This window comes from Brachypodium distachyon, chromosome 3 (genome assembly GCF_000005505.3).
Source record: "Brachypodium distachyon strain Bd21 chromosome 3, Brachypodium_distachyon_v3.0, whole genome shotgun sequence".
Classification (NCBI taxonomy): Eukaryota; Viridiplantae; Streptophyta; class Magnoliopsida; order Poales; family Poaceae; genus Brachypodium; species Brachypodium distachyon.
Genome location: NC_016133.3, coordinates 42,545,151 through 42,568,970, shown reverse-complemented (window position 1 = coordinate 42,568,970; position 23,820 = coordinate 42,545,151). Strand labels below are relative to the sequence as shown.

At 46.2% G+C, this 23,820-nt stretch overlaps 4 protein-coding genes and 1 long non-coding RNA gene across 6 annotated transcripts; 2 read left to right on the top strand and 3 right to left on the bottom strand.

Annotated features, from left to right (window-relative positions):
- Positions 1-2,135: 2,135 nt before the first annotated feature.
- On the bottom strand, positions 2,136-3,359 carry LOC104584247. Its single transcript, XM_010238455.1, has one exon. It carries the CDS (start codon positions 3,357-3,359, stop codon positions 2,136-2,138), a length of 1,224 nt encoding a protein of 407 aa, XP_010236757.1.
- A 4,374-nt stretch (positions 3,360-7,733) lies between these two features.
- Positions 7,734-8,698, bottom strand: LOC104583738 (histone-lysine N-methyltransferase 2B). Its single transcript, XM_010237023.3, has one exon. The coding sequence runs from the start codon at positions 8,562-8,564 to the stop codon at positions 8,109-8,111; it is 456 nt and encodes a 151-aa protein (XP_010235325.1). The 5' UTR covers positions 8,565-8,698; the 3' UTR covers positions 7,734-8,108.
- Positions 8,699-14,446: 5,748 nt separating this feature from the next.
- On the bottom strand, positions 14,447-15,321 carry LOC112271932. 2 transcript variants are annotated; one of them, XR_002965482.1, is made up of 3 exons: positions 15,180-15,321; positions 15,034-15,093; positions 14,447-14,934 (listed from the first exon to the last, which is right to left on the bottom strand). It is a non-coding gene; the product is annotated as an uncharacterized LOC112271932 (long non-coding RNA). The 2 variants fall into 2 exon arrangements; XR_002965481.1 differs by having other exon boundaries at positions 14,924-14,934; positions 15,034-15,321.
- Positions 15,322-18,746: 3,425 nt separating this feature from the next.
- On the top strand, positions 18,747-20,463 carry LOC100823786. The gene is made up of 2 exons (XM_003572359.4): positions 18,747-19,072; positions 19,672-20,463. Exons 1-2 carry the CDS (start codon positions 18,756-18,758, stop codon positions 20,120-20,122), a joined length of 768 nt encoding a protein of 255 aa, XP_003572407.2. The 5' UTR covers positions 18,747-18,755; the 3' UTR covers positions 20,123-20,463.
- A 2,003-nt stretch (positions 20,464-22,466) lies between these two features.
- Positions 22,467-23,776, top strand: LOC100823486 (LOB domain-containing protein 6). The gene has a single exon (XM_024462001.1). The coding sequence runs from the start codon at positions 22,985-22,987 to the stop codon at positions 23,246-23,248; it is 264 nt and encodes an 87-aa protein (XP_024317769.1). The 5' UTR covers positions 22,467-22,984; the 3' UTR covers positions 23,249-23,776.
- Positions 23,777-23,820: the final 44 nt, after the last annotated feature.

Genomic DNA, 23,820 nt, shown 5'->3' with positions numbered 1-23,820 from the left:
TGGTACAGTAAGTAAGTAAGATATAGATAGTTGTCTGACACAGATGAAGACATATGATAACAGATGATATGAAATCATTACAGGGACAAAGTTCAGCACATTGGAAAATATAGGACATAGTTCTCGACACGGTACAGAAAATAGAACATACTTGTCCACACGGTACAGAAATTACAACATAGTGCTCCACACGAGCTAACTATTGAGTCGGACAAAGTTCAGCACATATTGCAAATACTAGCTAGTACGGAGTGCAATCGACGACTCAGTAGTTCAGGACATGAGCTAACTATTGAGTCGGACAAGGACCCTTGCCCTTCCGCTTCTTCTCATCCTCCTCTTCTTCCTCTTCCATTTGACGACGAGCTTCACGAAGCACCTACTCATTGAATTCCTTTTTCTTGTGAGCGGACAACTTTTCTGCGGCTTCACTTGCCTTAACAAATTGAGCGTGACGCATCCTTCGCGCGTGAGACTCCTTCAGCCCCTGGATAAGCAAGTACTCCCGGTGAGTTTCAGCAAATTTCTTTCTCATGCTCTCTTCATCACCTAAACTTCTTTCCCAAGCTTCATACTTCTTAGTTATCTTCCTTATTCTTTCCATGTCCTCATGCTTTTGCTTCTCCTTTGCTTCCCTTGATTCCCTCTCTCGTACAGCTTGCGCAGCCCTTAGCCACCATAACGACTCCTCACCCTTGTCCCCCTCCTCCTCGTCCCACTTGGCTGTTGCCTTCGGAGGTTGAGACACCACCATACTTGCAAAAACATTTTGGTTAGTTACAACGCAGAAATTGCATAAGTAAAAACAAAAAAACATACGGAATTTTTATACATACGGAAATGGGCCAGCTAGGTAAGAGAACATTCCACCAGTTCTTTGTTGCCTTGGAGCATGGAAGCCACGTCCACGTCGGCTCAATCTCCCTCCCCTCCCCCGTTGGTTACCCCTTCCTACGGTCACCCTTTGTTGCTTACGAGGAGCTTGTTGGGGAGCACCTTGGGGGCTAGGAACATGTTGGGTACCTACGTGTACTGTACTTCCTTGTTGGCTACCACCTACTTGGCTAGGAAATTGTTGGCTAGAAAATTGTTGGCTACCACTTCCTTGGCTAGGACCGGTACGGCTTCCACAACCTTGGCTAGGACCTTGTTGCCACCAAATCCATGGATAGGTACTTCTGCGTTGTGCTTGCCTCATTTCCTTTCAATCTCTTGTTACCACGTTGCGTACTGCAACCTCTAGTATTGTGTCCCACGCCGTTGCAAGTTCCACATCGGGCAGAAACACTTGGCTCATGAAATATATCGTTGCCCCATTCTCACCGACCTCCAGAAGACCAGTCATCCATGTCACCCCTAAAACGCTTTGTCTTGCGTCTTCCATGTGAAACAACTTTAAGCTCTAGATCCGGCCAAAGTTGAAGTCCGTGATACTCGGGCCACCGTGATTGGTCAAGATATGGATGAAATCTGCCCTCCCATGTCCACTTAGTTTTCTCGATAGTCACCTCCGACTCCCTCACGGTGAGCGAATGGTTATAATCCACATGTCTTAAGCGTGCTGCCGTGCACAAATGTGAGCAGGCGAGATGAATCAACGAGGGCCTCTTGCAGGAGCACTCGCAAGTTCTTAGCGAGACCTCGAACGCCCTGCCTCCATGCTGCACAGCCTCACTTGTGGTCCCTCTGGGCTCATTCACTTGGTAAATCCATTCATCGTTATCAAAGCATACAGCGGTTTGGGAGTCCGCTTTTCAGGTCTGAAATGTAATCCATGCATCCACCTTCGGTGGGTACATGTACTTCTTCTTTGCCCTATTCTTTCCAGCAATCTGCCTGTCTGTTTCCTCGGAATATTTGAGAAAATACTCGTTCATCTTGTCAAATGTGTATTGAACAATAGCCGTGACGGGCAATGCACGAACACCTCAGAGGACCATATTAAAACATTCTGCCATGTTACTTGTCATTTGACCATACCTTCAGCCCCCTTCGTCAAATGCTCGGGCCCATTTCGACCATGATGCCAAGTGCCTATTCAAAAATTCCAAACCCCCCGGAGAAAGGTCTCGCGAAGTCAGCAATGCATTGATCAGGTTTGAGAAACGACGCTCCAAATAGGCCTGACAACAATGCTAAAGATAATCCGACAACTCCAGCTTCTTACAAGCCCTGTAAAAGTTGGCAACAAAATGCCTCATGCACCATCGATGATGCAATGGAGCAAATCCCGCCAAATGAACCTCCATTGCATTGAGGATGCCTTGGTGGTGATCTGAGATGACACAAACTTCCATTTGTGGAGGTATAACCTTCGTTCTCAATAGCCCTATGAACCATGCCCAATTATCGTTATTCTCTGCAGAAACCAAAGCAAAAGCCAGTGGAAACAGCCGGTTGTTCGCATCATTAGCTATTGCAACCAAGAGAGTGTCCTTGAATTTTCCGGTCAGGAACGTGCCATCCACGGAGATGACCGACATGCAGTGCTGAAAACCCCTTATGCACTGCTCGAAAGCCCAGAATGCACGGCCAAAGACTCGGACATTTGCACCGTTGTAAATTCTAGTTCTTAGGCCAAAAGGCTCTACCACATGAACCATGCCTGGGTTGGTATGAGCCATGGCTCCCAACAACCTAGGGAGCCGGTTGTATGCTTTCTCCCAATCACCATACAACATCTTGAATGCGGCTTGCTTGGCCTTCCATGCCTTCTCGTACTTCACCTTGTAATGAAAAAGAGCCTCCACAAGTTCGATTACTTCTTTGATTGACATTGTCGGAAGTGACTTTATGGAATTGGAAAGCTTGTAACCGATGAATTCCAAGGTCAGTTGGCGGTGATCTATTTTCACATCCTTGGCATCTATGTTTTTTCCTTTGCACATGTGAGTTGCACAACAACTTGAAATGTGCCATTCAGGCCCTCCTTTCAATGGTCTTGCACGCACAATCCATGGACAACCATCTTCAACACATTTAACCGTGTAACGAAGCTTCGTGTCGGCATGAATTACCTTGTATGGATGATGATACGTAACCGAGTACTCCTTTATCCATACCTTATATTCCAACAGGGTTCGGAACCTCATTCCGGACTCAATGACATACTCATCCTCATTCATATCACGGTATGAAATGGGTCTTGGTCCAAGCGCATTACCCTCATCGCCGTCAACAACGGCATCATCTGCAAAACTCATATCATGGAACAATGGTATCCGATGATCACGGCCTAACACCTTCTCATGAACTTTGGCTTCTTCTGCTGTGAACCCATCCTCATCAACTTCTTCCTCGGGACCATCGTCATCCGAATCCACTGGATAAGACCTGTGAAAAGGGAGGTCCCGATCCATGTCCTCTTGCAAACAATATGCTTCCAAATCACCAACATTATTGTCATGCAACTCATCCTCCCTGTCTTCACCCAAATTATCATCACTCTTTATGCGATGTAATCACATTTGAGGGTTCCGGCATCCGAGGCTCCGTCATGGGTGCCGGACTCCTATTTCGAACATTGGAGTCCCTTCCAACTAAACTACGGTTCAAAACAATGTGCACATTGACATCAGTCTTTCTTGAAGCAAATAACTCAAGAGCCTTGTCTTGTGATTCTGCGACCGTCTCTTTGTATGTTGCCCAAAGTTGCTCGAAAGAGATGCGCATTGTCTGCCAACGGAGGTGAGACCCAAACCCCACGTTGTGTCTTCCCTCCAACTCAACAACATCACTTGGATCCATCCATTTCAACTCAATTCTCAATTCTTCCAATAGCTCTGTATGTAGGACTAGAATCGAACACCAAGTCTATCTCCTCCAAATCCACCATCTCATTGCCACCCAAAAAAGCCTCTTTGTCCACGTGGTGAACATGAACTATTCTTGCCATCTATAAAAGTATTACAACGGAAAACTTGCATCAACGCCCCTAGCATCAACGGAAAACTACAAGCATTCTTTTGAAAAATATTTGCACTCTTAGGGTTCCCCTCCAAACTAAACCTACCAATCTTGGGTTTCTAACACAGTATGGTTCAAAACATAGAGATTACCCGGTAAACATGGAGTTCCCCAACACACTATGACTCAAACGAACTATATACAATCATACCACAACTAACCCCTTTCCAAAAACCACGAAATCCAACGAAATCTGCGGATTCTATTCGGACATAACTAAAGGAAATGGGGGGGTACCTTGATACACTTCGGGGGCGCGAAATCCTGCAACTTAGCAGCCGGATTCAACGATTTTGCGGGGGCAGAGACTGAACGCGGGTGCTGTTCTTCGGACTAGACGTGGGGAAGAATACCTCTAGGGTTTCGGCTCGGGCAGGATATAAGCCACGGGTAATGTAGCGCCCAACACCTGGGCGCTACATGACCAGCCTGGTGGGCCTCGAGTTGGCCACGCTGACTGTTACATAGCGCCTCCTGATTAGGCGTTGTGCTACCTGGTGTAATGCCTAGTTGTTGGGCGCTGAGAAAAAGGGTTACCGGCGTGAAATAGTTCCACACCGAGTTCATTCTTTGAATTCTTTTCGTCACGAGGTCAGATATGTTGAAATCGACAGCTCAGCGAGAGGTGGCTGGCTGCTTGTTCCCCTTCTAGATCTGACACTTTGGTCGTCACTCCTCTCTTCTTGCTTTGATGTGGGTCTGTCTATCGAATCTGCTCATGTCAGTTCCCTACACCCTGAAGAAAAAAAGAAGCTAGCAGATGTGTAGGATCTGGTGCCATTCCCATTTTGCATCGATGTTGTCACTTTGCACGAACAAACAAGAGTAACATACAAACATTGGAAGATGGTCTGACAAAAAGCATAAACTATTTTACCCCAATTTCACATCCTCATTCAGTAGAAGGAGTAAAAAATCAGTACACACAAATGAATTCACCGTAAGATTTCTTAGTAAATAAATTTAGTTAGCGGGTGCAGCGGTGCATCATCGCCCCTCTACTTCATATGTTTTCACAATGTTACTTCTCGATACAATTTTTGTTCTATTGCCACAATTAAAATGGCATACATAGGATGAAAATAAATCGCATTGCATGTAAGCTAGAACGATTTCTAGCATAGCATGATAAAAAAAAGTTGCCTTTATTTTTTCCAGTACACAAACGTGCAAAGATACCTTGCCCAACCAATGGCTGCCATCTTGGAAGGGAAGCTGGTCGGAGAGTGGCTGGGGGGTAGTAGTAGTTGGATAAAGTGGCCACCACATTTGGATCTACACTAGCTGTCAGTCCTGAACAAAAAGATGTGTTGGCGGAGGGAGGGGGTCATGTCATGTGGGGGTGGGTTGGTTACAGTACAGATTAATTCATAATTTCTTTGTTTATAATGCTGCATTGCATGCAAAAGTAGCCCTAAATGGAAAGGTGTGTGTGCAGCTCTCAGATCCAAAACTTGCCTGAACTGAACTGCTCCCCCAAAATTAAAAGGGAGAAACGGTTAGTAAGCAGTAATTCAGGTTCCAAAACTGTTGCTATAGGTATAATGGGTGGCTAGCTAACGTCCTACGATTCAAAAGCTGCTTAAAATGCATCCACCAATTAATCATCCTAAAAAGAAACAGAAATAAGTTACTCCAGATTATATTAAAAAAATGCCTCACTTCTCTGTCAGGGTTCAGATATGGTAATTGCAGCAGGTTTCTACTGCATTTGGGAGAGATGTATAATCTAATCCATCCTTCAGGGCAGACACCTTAAATGCTCGAATCCACGATGCTCACCTGATCTGATCTGATCTCCAATTAAGCAGAGTGATCCAGCTATATTCCTACGGCAAGCAGGCAGTGGATTTGCAGAGAATGGAGGGGGAGCTGAAAGAACAGCAGCAGAGCAGCAGCAGCCAGCCAAGGACAGCACTAGATTTTTTTTTTTACTGCATCGCCCGGTCCTTACGTGGTACTGACGTCACGGACGCGCCTATCTCGCGTCCTCCTTCCGTTTTTATTTTACCTGGTACTGTACGTAGTAAGGACTCGGGTGTTTTTACTACCGTGAAAACGTGCCGTTCGTGCAGGGGGGAAAGAAATAAAAGACTGGCCTAAAAAGGTCAATGGTTCGCATGCACGTATTGTGCCATTGCATCGTATCCCAATTCACAGGAATCCTAGGTTGCGTACGATCCGTGCATGGCCGTTCTGACATTGATGGCCTGGTTTTAATCGGGATTAGTGGCGCATCCAAAGCGGATTGTGTTGGTGTATTAATTAGGACTCTCTGTGTTTTGCCGTCTCTTTTTTCAGGTTCTGCTCACCTAATAATCCTGACAATTAAGTTGGCAGTCGGTGCTCTTTCTTGTTCCACTAACATTCGTACTACTACTTTTTTTTTAAATCAGCAAAAGATTGGACGAATTTTCGTGTAGGCAAGGACATTGTCATGCATGGAAACATAGAGATCAACAGTGAAGTGTCTACTGTCGAAAAAGGAATCAATCAAGTCGTACGTGCAGGCTGGGGCTGGCTAACAACTCTCAACCTGTCTGTTCCTTATTCTCAAGAAAAAAGATTTGATTTTTAGGGGGAAAAAGAAGAAGTCTTTTTTTAACTAGCTACCCCAGCTCAGCTTATTACCACCGGCCCTTCAATTCGATTAAAAAGTGGCCACCGTCCCCGGTCCACCGTCATTACGGCGCTCCGTCCCGTTGGATGCTCGCTCGTCGTCAGGCAAGTAATAGCAAGCCTTGGGCCATCCATGGGCGATCTGGTTTGCCACCCGGATGCATTACACAAACCAAAGTACCAACGGCCGTACGTACGTTCTCCTGCTCTTGGGAAGATGCCTTTGCTAGTTTGCTTCTCTCTGTGTCTCCTGTCTCTCGGATGCTCTCTGTCATGCATAATGGCTTTGCCAAAACGAGCGAGGGCGGAGACCTATTCCTCAGGACATGTTGTAACCGCAAAACGTAACAGCCCATGTGAAAGCCAGCGACTTGGAAGGGGGGGCGAGAAAGAAAGAAAGAAAGAAAGCTTCTTGCGATCCTCCGGCCGGTCGCCCGGCGAGATCCATGGATCATCAAATTAACACGGCTCCATTCTTGCCAGAAGAAATTGCAGGGGGTGGGGCTGAAAAAGGCGGCTTCTTTTTCTTAATCTGGAACTGGAGCGGGGAGAAACCAGGAAAGTTTCCGCTAGGCCGGCCGGAGGCCCGGCGAGATCCATGGATCATCAAACGCAAGCTCCATTACATCCATCCAGGCAGAAGAAATTGAAGGGTGGACTGGTGGAACCACAAAAAAGACTAGTTCATTTTTTAATCTGGATGATGGGAGGGGAAGCAGAAAAAAAAAACTGGAGTATGACATGTTGTTTTCATGAATAGAAGATTCTCTGCTGCAAACCAAACCTTCTCTCGCCAGTGGCTTTGCTGGGACAAAAGAACCAAAAGTACACCCCCACCCCATACCTCCATCTTCCCCCATATCCTACCCACCTGAGCAATTTTGCTTTGCATACATCCTTACAAACTTCTTCTTCTCCCTGCGTGCATCTGTTCCTCAAGGGAAGACAGAAAGAAAGAAAGAAACTGTTTTTTCTTTTTTCGCAAGAAGAGCGACGAAATATCCAGTGTGACGTTTGGATCATGCTAGCGTACCATTCGGTTAAATTGGACAGAAATTTTTGTCCGATTTGCAGATCAGAGGGGACGCACAATTGTCAGAGAATCAAAGTCGACGGGCAGCAAAAAAACAGCAGAATAATTCAGACGATTTTTGGCAACTGTTAGCTGTTATAAATAACGAACTGATACACGCACCAGTTAACAAGATCTCTGGGAAATTCTATTACAAGCAGTACTACTACTACCACCACTTTTCTTTTTCCCGTTCATCACTATATGAATAATAAACAACCCTTTATCAATTCTACAATTTTCTCCTTCACGCGAACCCGCTAAGAAATCAGAAGAAAATAGAAGAAGGAAAATCGAATACTAACACATTATTTGCACGAGAGAGATTATACGATGGCCGTAGACTCCAAGAAAGAGGAGGAAGAACGTACGGAGAGACTAGAGAGGGGAACAGAAGAAACTCCAAGAATTCACCGGTAAATTAACCATGGCGCCCATGGATTGTGTCCTCCTACGGAGCCGATCCGTCGGCGCCGCACCTGGCCCGGCAGGGGATGAGGCGCGGCGGCGCGCGGATCCGCTTCTTGGGCGGCAGGGACGCCGTGAAGACGGCGGAGAGGTCGCGCGGGACGCCGTAGTAGCAGAGCCGCCGCTTCGTCCCCGACGACGGCGGCCGCGTCCACGCGGGCTTCCTCGGCGCCGGCGGGCACTCGGTCGGCGGCCGCAGCTTGCTCTCCTCCGACGTCGGCGTCCTCGGCTCCGCCTCCTCCGCGTCCGCCGCCGCCGTCGTCGTCGTGGGCGCCGCCTCCGCCTCCTTCTTCTCCTCCTCCGCCATGGCCACCGCCCGCAAGAGTTCCGCGTCCGGCGGCGTCGACGGCGCAGACTCGGCCACCACCGCCCTCGTCCTGATCGGCGGCAGCCCCACCCCCGCCGGCAGGACGACGTCTCCCGCGGCCGGAGGCCTCATCTGGCGCGGCGAATTCCGCCGGGCTCGATCAAGATCGTGAGAGTCGAAGACCCGGGGGTGGAGACTTGTTAGGTTGGGGAAGGAGGAGAGATCAGGAGCGGAAGAGGAGAATAAAATCCCGAAGGCGGTAGCGACAAGGCTGTTGTTAAATAGTCGGCCCAGGGAGAGAATGGGATTAAACGGCTTGGGGTGGGGTAACTTGAATTAAATTCTTTCTTACTACTCCATGGAGTACCCTTTGGGCTCTCTTTGCCTTGCCTTTTTTTTCCAAAAGAAAGGTCTCCAAGAAAATAAGATTTTATCTATACGAATATACTAAATTGGAGTTTGCGGTAATGGTACGATCGTCACCATAGGTTAACTTTGTTAAAATTACAACCAATATGTCACTGCCCGTTATTTTATTTTCTTCCAGTTTTTTTCACGATTTCTTCTACTCCGTCTTACGACCGATGCCACCACACCCGCATGCCGACCTCGACGGCACCGTGAATTGCCTACGCAGAAAATGAAAATAAATAATTTGTGATTTTGTTGACCCGTAGCAACGCACGGACACACCTGCTATATATCTAAAAGATAGGTTGGAGTAATTGGACACCGTCAGATCAGATTGCGTCTCTAGGTGTTCCAGGTGTCACTTGGACATAAAGGCTGTTTGATGCCTTCTTAATTTAAGGGGTTCTTCTTTTTCCTTACTTGTGAAAATACCAGCAGTCCTGAGAAATTCCTAATTATTTTATTTCTCCGTCCAACAAAGGATGTCTCACTTTTGACTAAATTTGAATACATCTATACACTAAGTCATGTCTAAATACATCTAAAAATTGACAAACTTGAGACATCTTTTGTTGGACAAAGAGAATAATTTTTTTTCATAAACTCGACCGCCCAAAAAGGATGCAATATTTCGTTACGATTTTAGCAACACATAACTACATTTTTATTCCGTAGGTTATATTTAGAGTGAGGAGCAGTCCACTGCATGTCGGGTTGTTCGGAAACGGTTTCTACATATGGTTGTACTCGCTAATTCTTAACCAACTTCTTAGCTTGACTGGAAACAGATATCCAAGGAAATTGCACCACCCCTAACTCGTCGGGTTTGTCCGGTTTGAAAACATCGACCTGGATTGGAAATAAAAGAATGGGTGTCGATTCAAAGCAGTAAAAGTAACAATCAAACAAGATTGCAAACCGACAATGCATGGTTTCTCGGTTTGATACCGTTCCCGCCTTCTTCCCAATAAATGCCCACAGTCCTACCGATGTTAGGGTCATATATTCTACCTTGTCAAATGTTCAGCCGTAAATGCAAAGAAAAAGAAAAAAGGTTCTACATACACTCCTCTTACATAGATTTCCAGCTATATGGTACTCCTATTCCTAAACTAGAGGGAAAAACATTCCACTAACTAAAACCACAGAGAATTTTCATAAAAAGGTATACATTCGTACACTTCTATTGTCCTAGACATTTACATAGGGTTCATAGGCCGGCATGAGGAGGCATTGCCAAAACTCGTGTGTACCCAGCATGATGCGCGTGCAATGCATGCATGGCCGACGTTTCTTCCTTCTTCCCAAGATGAACCCAAATGATTAACCTGTGGTGAGACCGAGAAAGAGGAAAAACATGCATGCATGGGAATGGGATTCGAGCAAGCAAAGCGTGTGTGTGTGTGTGTGTGGAGGGAGGCAATTATGGTGTGAGCCAGGAAAAGGAGAGGAATTATAAACGTTCCGGGAGGAAATCCCAAGGCCACATGCGTTGCTCACAAGAGATAGTACTAGCTTCGGACAGAAGCGGTGATTGGTTCCACTTGGTTAATTAATTGCAGGGAAATGTAGCGGCCGGTTAATTAAACCAGCCATTTATGTATTGAGACACCAATGTGTCATTTCTTCTTCTTACTCCTAATAGTAGAACTTTCTTCCTTAAGATTTAATTCTTCCATGTGAAATTTCTATGAAAATCATTTGTTTCAAATGGGCCTAAAACGTGTGACGTGATGTTTCCCCATACCGTAGGAGGAGACGACATTGTGTGGTTAATCTGTGCAAACCGGCAGTCTAAGAAGTCTTTAGGTCTAGGCCGTCTAGCTGGATGGATCATGGATGGACCAAATGGAGCACCACATCTCCTTCTTTTCCAACTTTTTTTGTGTGTGTGGGCTACACCTGCACATGATAGCAGACGAAATAATTGAGTATCGTATAGTTCGTGTAGATGGATGGAATAATTGATTGGGGGAGTAGAGTTTGCGTAGAAGCAACGTAGGGAGGGAGGGATGAATAATAATGCTGCACTAAAACGAACCCCACCATACGTACGGTGGCACAGCAGCGATGCGTGTACTGGACAATCTTGACGCATTGACTTTCTTGACATATATATTTTGAATAGGAAAATTAGTAAGACTACCATTTTACTCCGAAATTTAGAGCACTAATAGCCAACGAACCTGCAAGAAAAAAAACAAGACTCACAAAAAGTGTCGCTCATTTTATATTGAGTTAGTACAAATTTTGTATTAAGTGACCGTCATTTTTTATGGATCGAAAGGAATATGTTATTTGTTCCCGTTCAAAAAACTTGCAAGAAAAATAGAGCTGTCAGAAAACAGTGCGATCGATCCGTTTGTGGTTGTGGTTTTTCTTAGCTAACCAATCTTGCTTGCTTCGGAGCTCCATCGTGCCCAGCTTTCTTTTTGTCTTTGCCAGGAAAAGCGACAGGGCATCTGTTTGCCTGTAACGAGAAACGCCCTCCAATTATGGTGGAAATTGCAACGGATGCCATTGGCTTGGAAGGGAAGGGAAAGGGAGAAGTGGACCAGATCTCAGCCCGGGCCCACCGCAAGCCCAACTTGGCTGGCTGCAACAAAAGGCTCATGATGCGATGCCACATGGGGCCTGCTGGCTTCCAGAGGGTCTATTGAGCCTTTTTTTTTAATATTTTTTTTAATATTGTGTAAGTAAGTACTCCTGTGTGTATATTTTTTTGATTAAATTAAGAACCGCCTTTGCTTTGGACACCCTTTTTGCATTGATTGGTTCTTCATCTCACAATTATGGTATAATATTAATTATTGCCACTATTTGATGATGGAATAAATGGGCCATGCTGGTACTTGTCTGACCAGATTCTATAGCTCAATTTATGGTATAATCTAAACCTCTCCTGGCCAGCCAGTGCATACTTAATCTCAATTAAATCCGCCAAGAATGTATAGCCAATAAGAATTTAGTGAAATCACAATTAAAACCTATTCATGCATGAATGTTAAGTGCATTATGTATCCATATATAATTCGCTCCCAATTCTGCAATGGAGCCTTAATTTACAATTGATTTGTGTTAAAAAGCTAGTGCTCCTACGTAGCTGTCTTTGTTTGATTTCGTACCGCGCGCCATGCATGCAATGCAAAATGTGCATTTAACTAATACACACATATACCCACTTGCTGCATCTTGTTTATCAATAATTAATATTTGTTTGCTTGCAAGCATACGTCTGGGTTTGTTGTAAAGTTAGCCCGATCACATGTACCATGATGACTTAAGATGGGCGTTTCCACTCTGTGCAGGGATGCTTTAGTCAATTCAGCATCAAATAAAGGTTTATACACTTGTAAGAGAGATTAGCGTGATACATGTAATAACAAATTAAGGTGGTTGGGACGATCGATCGATCCGTCGATCTCACATTCTCATGTGGATGGATATCTTGTGTGGGCCATGTGCATGATGCATTATAATCATGGGCGCCATCCGGCCATGCATGTAACCTAGTACTACCACCACTCCTTTGTCTTCCCATGCAAGCTAATTAGGATCCAATGTTTTATGGTGTGGATCGATCATTAGGTGGACCATGCATGAGCTTATAATGATTTAGGATGACTCCTTTATTTAGCTTCTGACAAGGCAAATTTCCCTGTTTCGTCTTTACTTGGTGCTTGTGCTGAATCCGCCTATGCGCGCATGCACCTTGAGTCCTTGATCTTGTCATAGAGAGCCTGGACGTACAGTATATATGTATTATTGTCTTTGATGTTCCTGCCACGGCGGGGTTGGTAAAGAGTGATTGCAGGCAGGTCGTCGTTGACTATGATGTATGAATAATCAGCAAGCTAGAAATTGGAAGGGAACATGTCAGGTACACGATCGAGCTGCTTTCTCCATGAAGCTAGCCTTGGATCGAAGTCTCGTCTGAAAAGTCAAACTTGGAGTCGTTGGACGTTGGAGATCGAGAAAAAAAAATCATATCAAATCTCAACTTAGTCAATGCATGGGCGCATGCATGCATGGAAATTGACGAATGATGGGAGCACGAGACTGGATGGATATTCCCCACGCCTGAAAATCAACCTGATCGATGATGGAGGGGATCGATGGATGCATTATGGAACCTACGGCAGGAATGGACTTACGTATGCCGTACTACGCGACCGATCGAGATCCCATGCATGCACATGCAGCACGCAGAGACAGTCAGAGAGTTTCGCGGATCTCGAGACACAGCTAGCTATCGTGCGTGCGTGCGTCGATCATACATGCCATAACGTACGTCCACACAGACATTCACACAGTGTAACCAGATCAACTTAACGAGGGATCGATCTGCATCATATCGTGCAGCTACTGGCGGCACTGTGCATCCATGTGTATGCGTGTCCGTCCATGTAGGAGTACGTATATGGCACTGATGGTGATGGATTGTCTGTGTCTACGTGGCAGGCCCACCCAAACGATTGAGCGGCTAGCTAAGCTATTCTCTCCGTTCCTGAACTCTTGTCGTGCTTTAGTTCAAATTTGATCTAAATTCATGACTAGATCGAATTTAGGAAGTGAGGGAGAGTACGTGCATACCCCGTTTGCATGCATTTAGTGCACGGTACGTGCTGCATGCAGCACCTTGTGCCAGACTGTCAAGAAACTATGACAAACTTTATAAGATGTAGCTATATCTCAGACGCCTAATTTTTAAGAAAAAAACTTGAATCGGTTGACGCATAAGAACCATGGGTCTAAGATACGAGTGTCATCTCCGTATACTCTCTTCTCTCTCACGTGGTTGCCGTTGGATTAAAATCCAATAGTCAATTAGGTCGACTTATCTCAAACTAAAAAACATGCGACTTCTTTCGGCCGTCTTCTTAAAAAAAAACATGCGACTTCTTACATGTTTGTAACTTATGCATTTGTACTTTCCGTACGTGGAAAATGCACACACACGTATACAAATATTCCATTTTCTATAAATAAAAAAAATATGGCACCCATTATTTTCGTGGTCCACAAATAATGGAGTCGATACAGTGCAAACGCGATGAATGATGCAAAATAATCTGGGGCGCCGTCGATCTGGGGCTGCATGTGCATGCATCCGTCGACCGGCGGAGCTGACGTGGGCGGGCTGCACGCAAGTACGTATACGCACGACACGAGCTAGCAGAAAGGATACACTCTCCATCTGCCATGCGTCGCCTCCAAAATTCAAAGTGCTACATTTGCCAACAAGTGAAAACGGACAGCTGCTCTCTAGATGTCTTTTTTTTTTTGCAAAGAGTATATATCCATGTCTTGTCTTAATAAAAAAAAATTGCTTCTGCTTGTGACGATGTATAGTACATTTGGTACAGTACATCTGGCTGGTGTTTTGAATCGCACAGTAGCATGCAGTGGACCAGCGTATGTATATACGTACGCAGCTGGCTTGGTTCGGCTCGGCTGCGTGCAGGTTAGTTAATTACAGAACAGAGAGCTTTTAGGATCTGATCTGCCAGGGCATGCATGCAGTCCATCTGGCACTGTCGTACGTCGTCCATGTTTTAGAGCAGCGGCAAAATAAGCGCGCGTAAAGCCCATCTTTTGCGTTCATACATACATACATACATCCATACATACATACATACGCTGGTCCATAAACCGAAATCAAAAGGAAATCCATCGTACATTGAGCCATAAACCGAAATCAAAAAGGAAGCTTTCGTTGCGCCGGCCCATAGGAGGTGCGAAAGCCCATCTGTTTGCGTCTCGACTTCGGCCCAGCTCGTTACAGAAGGGCCGCTTGCTTCCTTTCTTGCCGGAACGTACGACGTGCCCTCTTTGGGCTTCGACGACAGACATTAGAACGCGGATTGGTGGCGATAAACGGTGGAAACTGAAGAGCCCTCCAATTTCGTTTCTGAAATCGTCCCCACCACACCATCTTTTCTTTTCTATTTTTGCCTTTTTTTACATCATGATATCCATGTTACTTACCAGACAAACGGAAGCTGTTGATAGTAGTAGTTGCTAATTAATCATGGCATCCCAAGGGCGAGTCAACAAGAACCGGACAAAATTCACCGAGCAAAGACCGGACCTGCAGGAGGAGCATCCAATATCAGAAGATAACGCGAACCCTTAAAAAAAAGAAGATCACAAGAACCGGACAAAAATCCAGAAGCCAAATGGGGCGTACCAACCAAAGTCAAAACCGATGGCAACTTGCACACCCATGAACGATGCAATGGCCATTGCTCTGTTGCCTAGATAGACATAGATTAGCTCCACCCAAATAATTTGGTACTACTAGCTTGTTGCATTGCATTGCACAATTGCACCCACCTCGGACCAGATCCTCCCCAGCAAATGATCGGTGGTGACCATCGATGATAATGATGGTGAAGGCGGTTGGAACTTGGAAGGACAAAGTGTAAAAAATTTGCAAGGGCGAGATCGAGAAGGAAAGATATACACCATGCATCGTATTACTAGTACTATCGCACGCACGATTCGCAAAAGAGAAAAGGGGAAGGGGACCGTATCATGTGCAGGCAAATGGCAAATGGACAAGGGCAATAAGTTAACGATTCCTGCTGCAAATAAAAAACCATATCCCGTTTCCTATCCGCAAGAACCACATCGAGTTCCTAGAGCTAGCAAGCGGCTGACCCATTTCCAAGGATGATTCCCGCTTTTGATCTTTTCCTTGTTTGGTTTCTCGTATAATTAAGTTTTCGTGTTGTTCCGGGATTAGATTCTCCACTGCATTTGTCTGTCCGCTCGACATCTTTGACCACCCCGTTCCCCAGCCATTCCCCATACAGTTCTAGTTCACTGTTTTATTATATCTTTGCGAGTAAACAGTGAAATTATATCTGGAAGTGAAGTGAGATTCTACTCCTCAGAGGCAAAATTGACCATCTTGCATTCGTCGTTTCGGTGAACCAAAGAGAGAGTAAAACCGGCGTCTTAATGAATTGAACAGAGAACCAAACACCTCCAAAAAAAGACAGGCAATGCATGCATTGGGGCTAATGCTGTGTGCGGTCGATGCAGCAGGAATAATGCTCCTAAAGCACAGAACAAAGCAAATTGGTACTCCTATGATGCATCCCCTCTGTGACAGGACAGGGCAGGACAGAAGACCAAGCCGTGGTGGCTGGGCACATTGAATTGCAAACCAATTGCGAGACAAAGATCTCACATGGCATCCGGCAAGCAAGCTGGGCCAGCTGCTACTCCTGGATGGATAAGTGGGGCGCATGGACCAGGCATGATCCACGTCCGGGCCCATGCCCACCAGCTTTCTTTGCAAAACCTCCAGCTGATCTTTTTATAAAAAAGAATTCTTAACGAACGGATCAAATCAAATGCAAGTGGAAACTATATTTGTTGATCTGGATTATTTTTTTTCCTTTTTGAAAATAACCTGATTTGGATTTCAGGGAGCACTAGACGCAGGATTATTAGCTGACAACATAGCGACGGTAGATAGTGATTGGTTATGGAAAAAAGTACTTGTGAAGAAAGTGACACGCACCGTTTGGCTCACGCCACATGCATATTTTACCGTCACACAATAAAAAGTTTAAAGACTTGCTCCCTCCGATCAGATTTTATACCATGTTGGTACAAAGTCGTACCGAACCTGACACACTTATGGATCGGATGGAGTATTTACAAATAAAACTGAATTTATTGATAAGTTCCTCTATCTAGTTTAAGTTCAAATTTAAAGACCAAAACTTTACTGGTAAATAACATTGTTCATCAGTTCTAAACAGTTTTGCATATGAAGCAATGGGCCATACAACATGAACTTACCAGTAGGAGGCAGTAATCAACTGTCCCTCGTCTAATCACGATTGTTCACGAATCATTATCCTTGACCCCCAATCAGGGACCCCACACGGACAATTGCTTTTCTTAATTAGGACAGGCACCACAGGATGTGAGAGAGAAACAATATCCTAATCACGAGATGCTTTGGAATATCTCCTCGAAAGGCAATCCACCAATGGAGTTTATATTAACCGCGATTCCTCTAGCTTATCTCTTTGCTGTCCGGCTTAAAGTAAATAATCCAGTCACCTTTGCGTACCGACGGACCTCATCCATAGATTCCTGATGGAAAAGGATTACTACTAATTTGAGCCCGATAGCCTGAAAACATATATACACCGGAAATAAGTGATTTGGATTTGTCACTTATTTCTGGACGGTGCGACTACTGGTCATGCAATTTTTTGGATTGGCTTTGATATCATCGACCAGGACTGATCAGATCACGCCTTAATTTGGAAATTTCTCTCCTATATATGTGAAACTAAAAAAAGGATTAAGTTGAAACCTCCAATGGCACACAAAAAGCATGCAAATACATTAAGATGGAGGATCCTCTCGCTGATTTGACGACAATTCGGCACTCACCTAACATGCATGCAAGGCTTATATTAGTTTAGTAATACGTGGCCTACTGCTAGTATTAATTGATTTAGACCAAGACTAGAGGCAAAACAAATGACAAGGCCAGCTGCATGGGGTCAATATACATGGACGTTGTGCGTGCGTGTATCAAGATTAGCGCCCTGGTCATTATGTTTATCCATCCATGACGTCTCCGGTCAAATCAGATTAATTAGGAAACCACAGTGACAACCTAGACCAGCTGAGGTGGGAGGAGCACTGCCTCCTCCGTTCCGTAATTCATTCTTGTCTCAAATTATTTGTCAGAAATGGACGTATCTATTTTTAAAAAGCGTCTTGATACATGTAATATTTCAATAAGCAAAAATACAACTCACTCCGATCCTAAACTGTCGTCGAAATATTAATGTATCTAGACGCTTTTTAAAAATAGATACATTCATATTTAGGACAAATTTAAGTCAAGAATTTATCAGAGTGAGCAGTAACATCTATGTATTTTGAGATTTAATTTGAATTTGTAAGAAACCAAGAAAGTACTACGAGTATTTCGAAAGAAAGAGGTGGAAGGAGAGTTAATGACGAAAGAAGAAAGTTAAAGCGAGCACCGCTCCATCTTATTTTACCAGAAATTTAAATCTAGTACTCCGTATATGATTCTATTACTATGCAGTATACACGTCGTTGATCACAATTATCTGCGGTCTGGCTATCTTTATTATCACATCATTTTACCAAAATCATGCTGCATTCTTTCGTATGAAATAATACTTCATTTTACCAAGGGAGCATCGAGAAACTGTCAGCTCGATCCAGAAAACCAGCGGCTGATCATCAGCAGAACAGTTTTTACAGTGGGCACCAAAAAGAAACGGTGCACCAAACACGTGTGCACACTGCTCCTGACACGGCCCACGCGTGGGAGTACAAAATACGACCAGAACCGTACATGTATCCCGTCCATCCTGTATGCAAAACCGTGTACTCCTTGTAGACCGTATACGCGGATCAGGCCCCGCGGTCCACAGCGGCGGGACCGTGAGCCGGGAGCACGGAGGAGACCATCTCTGCCGGATGGGCCCACACGTCAGTGGCAAAATCCGACGGCTGGACGGAAGTGTGCGTGGACCGACCGTTCGGTGGGCGTATAGCATAGGACAGGACACGCCCGCCTTCCTTCTTTGCTTGCTCGTCTGGTCACACAGCACACAGCAGGAATCTCCAATCCATCCCTATCCTATCCTTCCTTCTTCCCTTCCTCCCTTGCTGCCTCCACTTTCTCTCTTCATCTCTCTCCAGGATTTCTTGTCCTCGTCCGCCTCGCCTGGCCGCGGCCCCGCTCGATTACCCGGCGGACACACCCACGCGCTCGCCGGTCGGGCTGCCGATCCGCGGGGATCCGGGGGCGGATCTTGGGGGGAGGAGCCGAGGAGGAGTACTTGCGTCGTCGGCGTGTGAGGAGTGCTCATGTCGACGGCGGTGGCGCCGGGGATGGCGCGGGGCCACGGGTTCCGCCGCGGGGCGGAGGCGGAGAAGGGGAAGCAGAGGGCGGATTCGGAGGAGCGGGATCGGGGCGGGTTCGTCTTGCGGGAGGATGAGGAGGAGGGGGAAGAGGAGGAGGCGCGGTCCGAGAGCTCGTCGATCGGCGCGGCGTCGTCGGAGAGCTCATCGATCGGGGACGACTCCTCGTCGGAGAAGGAGGAGGATGGCGAGGAGGAGGTGGAGAGCGAGGCGAGGGCGCCGGTGGAGGAGGTGCTCGGCATGGGGCTCGGATCGCTCGACTCCCTCGAGGACGCTCTGCCCAGCAAGTAAGCTTTATCCATCCGCTTCTTGCTTTTACCTGCTTCTTCCTCCTCCTGATTTCTTTCGTTGACTCATTGATTAGCTGAGTACTACTGTAATGATCTGTTCAAGTTTTTCTGATGAAATTCGTGGTATGGTAGATTTCGTGGTATGATAAATTTTGATAAATTTGTGGTATGATCTACGGAGTACTATTCAAGTTCTTCTTGGTCGAAATGGATATGGCAGAGTTGCTGCTGTTGCATCTGTCTGAGAGAAATGGTGATTTTTCTTTTTTTTTAGTGAAAAAAAAACAGTTCTGGCTTCTTGGCTGTTGAGGCTTTAGATCACAGAACTGGAGCTAGAAAATAGTGCTAGTCCGTAGTATTTTTGTTCAACTTTGCAGCCTGTCCCAAATTAGGACGAACCCCGTGGATAAAGTCAGCATCTTTCTGCTGGTCATACTGATAAAGTCCATGGATTTTGTAGCGAGTGATTAGCTCCAGCTGAGCGACGAATCTTTCTGCTACAAATACACTGTGAATATATGTACTAATTGATTGATTGATTCTCATGGATTCCTGAACGAGGACTGATCAGATGAGCAACTTAATTGTGATCGCAGGAGGGGGCTGTCGAACTTCTACGCGGGCAAGTCCAAGTCGTTCACGAGCCTGGCGGAGGCGGCGGCGAAGGCTGCCGCCAAGGAGATCGCCAAGCCGGAGAACCCCTTCAACAAGCGCCGCCGCGTGCTGGCCGCCTGGTCGCGCCGCAGGGCGTCCTGCAGCTCGCTCGCCACCGCCTACCTTCCCCCGCTCCTCTCCCTCGACCACACCGTCGTCGAGGGCGACGAGCACGAGGAGGAAGACGAAGACGAAGACGAAGATGAGAAGGCGGCGGCGCCGCCCAGCAGCAGCAGCAGGTTCCCTCCGCCCAGGCTGGGCGGCCTGCACAGCGCGTCGCAGAAGGGCGGCGCCATGGGGGCCAGGAGCGGCATGAGTCCTAGGGGCGCGAGCTCCTTCCGGTCGCCGAGGTCCTTCTCCCTCTCCGATCTCCAGAACGCGAGCTACGACTAGTCGACTAGCTCAAAATCTTGGATCGAATTTAGGCTGTTCGAGATGATGATCCTGCTGCCGCGAGTACTGTATAATCAAGCAAAGATAGTAGTCTGTCTCTATACAAGAACACCCATTAATTTGCCGTGTTTCCCTGTCTGCCTCTGTCTTGGATGGATAGAATGAATCTCCTGGTTGCTGCTGGTGGCATGGCATGGCTTGTTCTGAAAATGGATCGGGTACTGGACATATCCATCTCTGTCGACAAGACGACATGCTCTTCTTCTGAACCATGTCTTGTTCTTCTTTTTCTGGAACGGATGTGTTTCATCTTCTTAACCAACCATGTTTTTGCATTCTCATTACGGCTAATCATGGGTGTTCTTGTTGTCCTTGTTGGTGCTGGGACAGAAATGGTGGGTGATGAGTCCTATGTGTGTATGTGTATGATGCATCTGCGTAATCCGATAAGAATCATCATCATAGTCCAGCTGTTTGGTGATTACCTTTTGGCTGCTTCTTATGACTGATTGGCTTGGATCAGATGGTGACCATTAGCCAGCTAATCTCCAAGCATACTGCTAATAGCACAAGAAAATTGAAGCGGTTCCTTTCTTTGCCTCCCCGGCAAAAAAGCTCAAGACTGCACCAACAGAAACACACCATGTGCTGTGTAGCATCATCTGCCATAAGCAAATGTGCAGATGACTTGTTAAACAACCAGAATTATCTTAATCCTTTGCCGTAAGGTCAAACAGAGCTTTTAACGAAGGTGATTAACTTCATCCTTACGACAACAAAATCTATGAAATCAGGGGAGCTCTCGAAGCAGCGGCGACGAGCTGCCACGTACTCCCGGTTAACGAAGCAAAGCAGAGTCAGAACCGGCCTTGATTAGAGTTAGAGCTAACCTGGGGAAGCTTAAACAGATCACGAACCTTGACCCTTTTTGATTAGTACTACTACCTCGTCCGTACGTTTTCTGACGCGGCATCGGTGCCATCAAAGATGTAATGAAACAGCTCGATTTCCCATTTGGTAATGTAATGTAATCTAGTCCAATGTAAATGCGCGATGTTGTTTAAGGTTTGCCAAGGGGCAGATAATAGTGATGATGATGAGCTGCTTTGATCCGAAGAGGCGTTTTTTTTTTGTGTGTGTGTGAACTTGATGGAGGGGCATGGCATCCTATGCTAGCCTAATCTAATCCCTTTTCTGCTAATCTGGTGAGGGTTATATTCCGTTGGCAAGTGTGTTCTAGAATAGGATTTCAGGTACAACGAGAGAGATGGGCAAAATAAGCCATACAGATACAGATAGATCGTACGTTCAGTACATTTGGACTCGGGTGGATAGCTGGATGAGGAGATAAGGTAGAAGATGCGAGCTTAGGAAAGGGACGGGGATCATAAAGCCGGATTTTGTACAACCTTTTTTTCTAGAACAGGGGATCACAGAGTATTACAGTCAACCTGACCAGGGACATGTCCCTGCCAAACAAAGTTGGACTCAACAAATCTAACATGCACAGCAAACATGAGCAACACTATTAATCCCCCGGAAAAACCAAACCTGAACCCCTGAAATTGCTTAAGCAAAAGCTTGGTCTCAATGTTCTATTTCACCCAGTGGCGGTGTCAGGATTCAAACTCTGTGATGTCAATCTACATGACCTAAACCTAATAGCTGTGTGGTCAATTTTCATAGCTAATTTGTTGAGCACTAAGATATCCATTGCTAGAGGTATTGAATTTCTCAAATACCTGACTTTTTTTTGAGAGAGAGGAGTCAAATACCTGACTTGACTACACAGAGTAAAGGTGGCTTCGCCACTGATTTGACCCATTTTTGTTTTTTTTTCTAGGGTATTAGCCACTCCAAATTGAAAAGGTTGTTTGGTAGCAAGGGTTTGGAAGGGATTAATCACTAGTTTCCCCAACAAAACACTCTTTTTTATACCAAATTAAAACACTTCTCAAACTAATGTTTTTAGAAAAACCATCCAAAACCCTCATATACCAAACACCAGTGACTAAAAAAATACGCTAACACCAAACAAGGCCCTAAGACGGCCTATCATATTACGAGGCCAGCCCATGAGAAAGAACAGATCGACAAATCCCAAACTGATTGACCATGCAAGCTAGCTCAGGTTCCAAACAGGCCGGCCCATCAGAAAGGAGAGTGTTTCCGAACGGGGCCATTGGCACAGCAGCATAGCCGTTAAGCTTTCCATCCTTGGCACACCAAAAAAACACAGCCGTTGTTGTTGCCATTTCGAGCCTGATCCCATGCACGCACGCACGCATGGCACGAACCTATGATCCATATATAACCATGGATCATCAACCGATCCCCACAAGATCTCCCCAAAATCTCCCAAACTCACAAAGAGATCTTCCGCTAGATCATCATCGATCGTGTTCCTCACTTACGCAGAATCTCCTCCTAGATATTATATCATCACCATGTCGGCTTCCGGCAACAACAACGAGAACAGCATTAGCTACGTCGAAGCCGAAGAAGAAGACGACTACCACCAGGAGGAAGCCGGCGGCGGCAATGCCGGCAACGGCAACGGCAGGCGGTGCGCGGCGTGCAAGTACCTCCGGCGGCGGTGCGCCGTGGACTGCGTGCTGGCGCCGCACTTCCCGGCGTCGCTGCCCCAACGCTACGCCGCCGTCCACCGCGTCTTCGGCGCCAGCAACGTCTCCCGCTTGCTCCAGGTATAAATAAGTATATTCGATTTGTACTGTAGTAGCTTTAATCCATGCATTGTAGAAGAAGATTAATTTAATCTGTACTTCTCCGTGACTGCCAATTTTGTTTTGTTGTTGTTTGCAGAGCTTGCCGGAGAAGGAGAGGGGGAGGGCGGCGGAGACGATGGCGGCGGAGGCGGAGCAGCGGCTGCGGGACCCGGTGTACGGCTGCACGGGGCTCATCAGCCGCCTGCAGGAGGAGATCCGGGACACGCAGTGCCGCCTCGCCACCACCCGGGCCACACTCGCCATCGCCGCCGCCAACCATGCCGCCATTGACGTCACTGAGAGACACAAGCAGGACGATGATGGACAGCAGCAGGCGGCGGCCGCGGCAGAGCTTGTTGACCCGGCCGACGAGTTCCTGGACCTCGACGGGCTTTCATGAGCTGATCCGGTCGATCCATAAATTAAGGCCTGCGTGCGTTCGCGCAGGCATATATGCTCTGGGGTTAGTAAAGTGGTGAATGGATGAATAATGTAGTGTGGTGAATTTGGCTGTTTAGTTGATGGGCCTTGATATTCTGCAACCTCTCCGAAAAAAGAGGAACTTAGGGTGTGCGGTCGACGTGTAGATATATCCATATTTCGTAAACCAGTGACTACGATTGTACTACAACGTTTTTTTAATTAAATCTGCCTCGAATTATGCTGCCAAGCTTGCCGAGTAAAGCAGCAGTACTGCTAGCTGATCGCTGCTCTTATATTTTTAGTAGCAGTCAAAAGATGCTGGTCAAATACGAAATATAGGATAAAATCATTGTAGGGACGTCCCAAAAAAATATATCTAAATGTGCTACTGTACACATGTCACATTGTCGAAGGTTGCTGCCGAAAATTTCTACACGCGCACTCTCTTTCACTCTTTGCATTCTCGATCGGGAAAGGGAGAATGTGGCACCCGTGAAATGCTTCCGTCAATTTACAAGTGAACTACTCACGCGTGGGGTCAAATCTGGA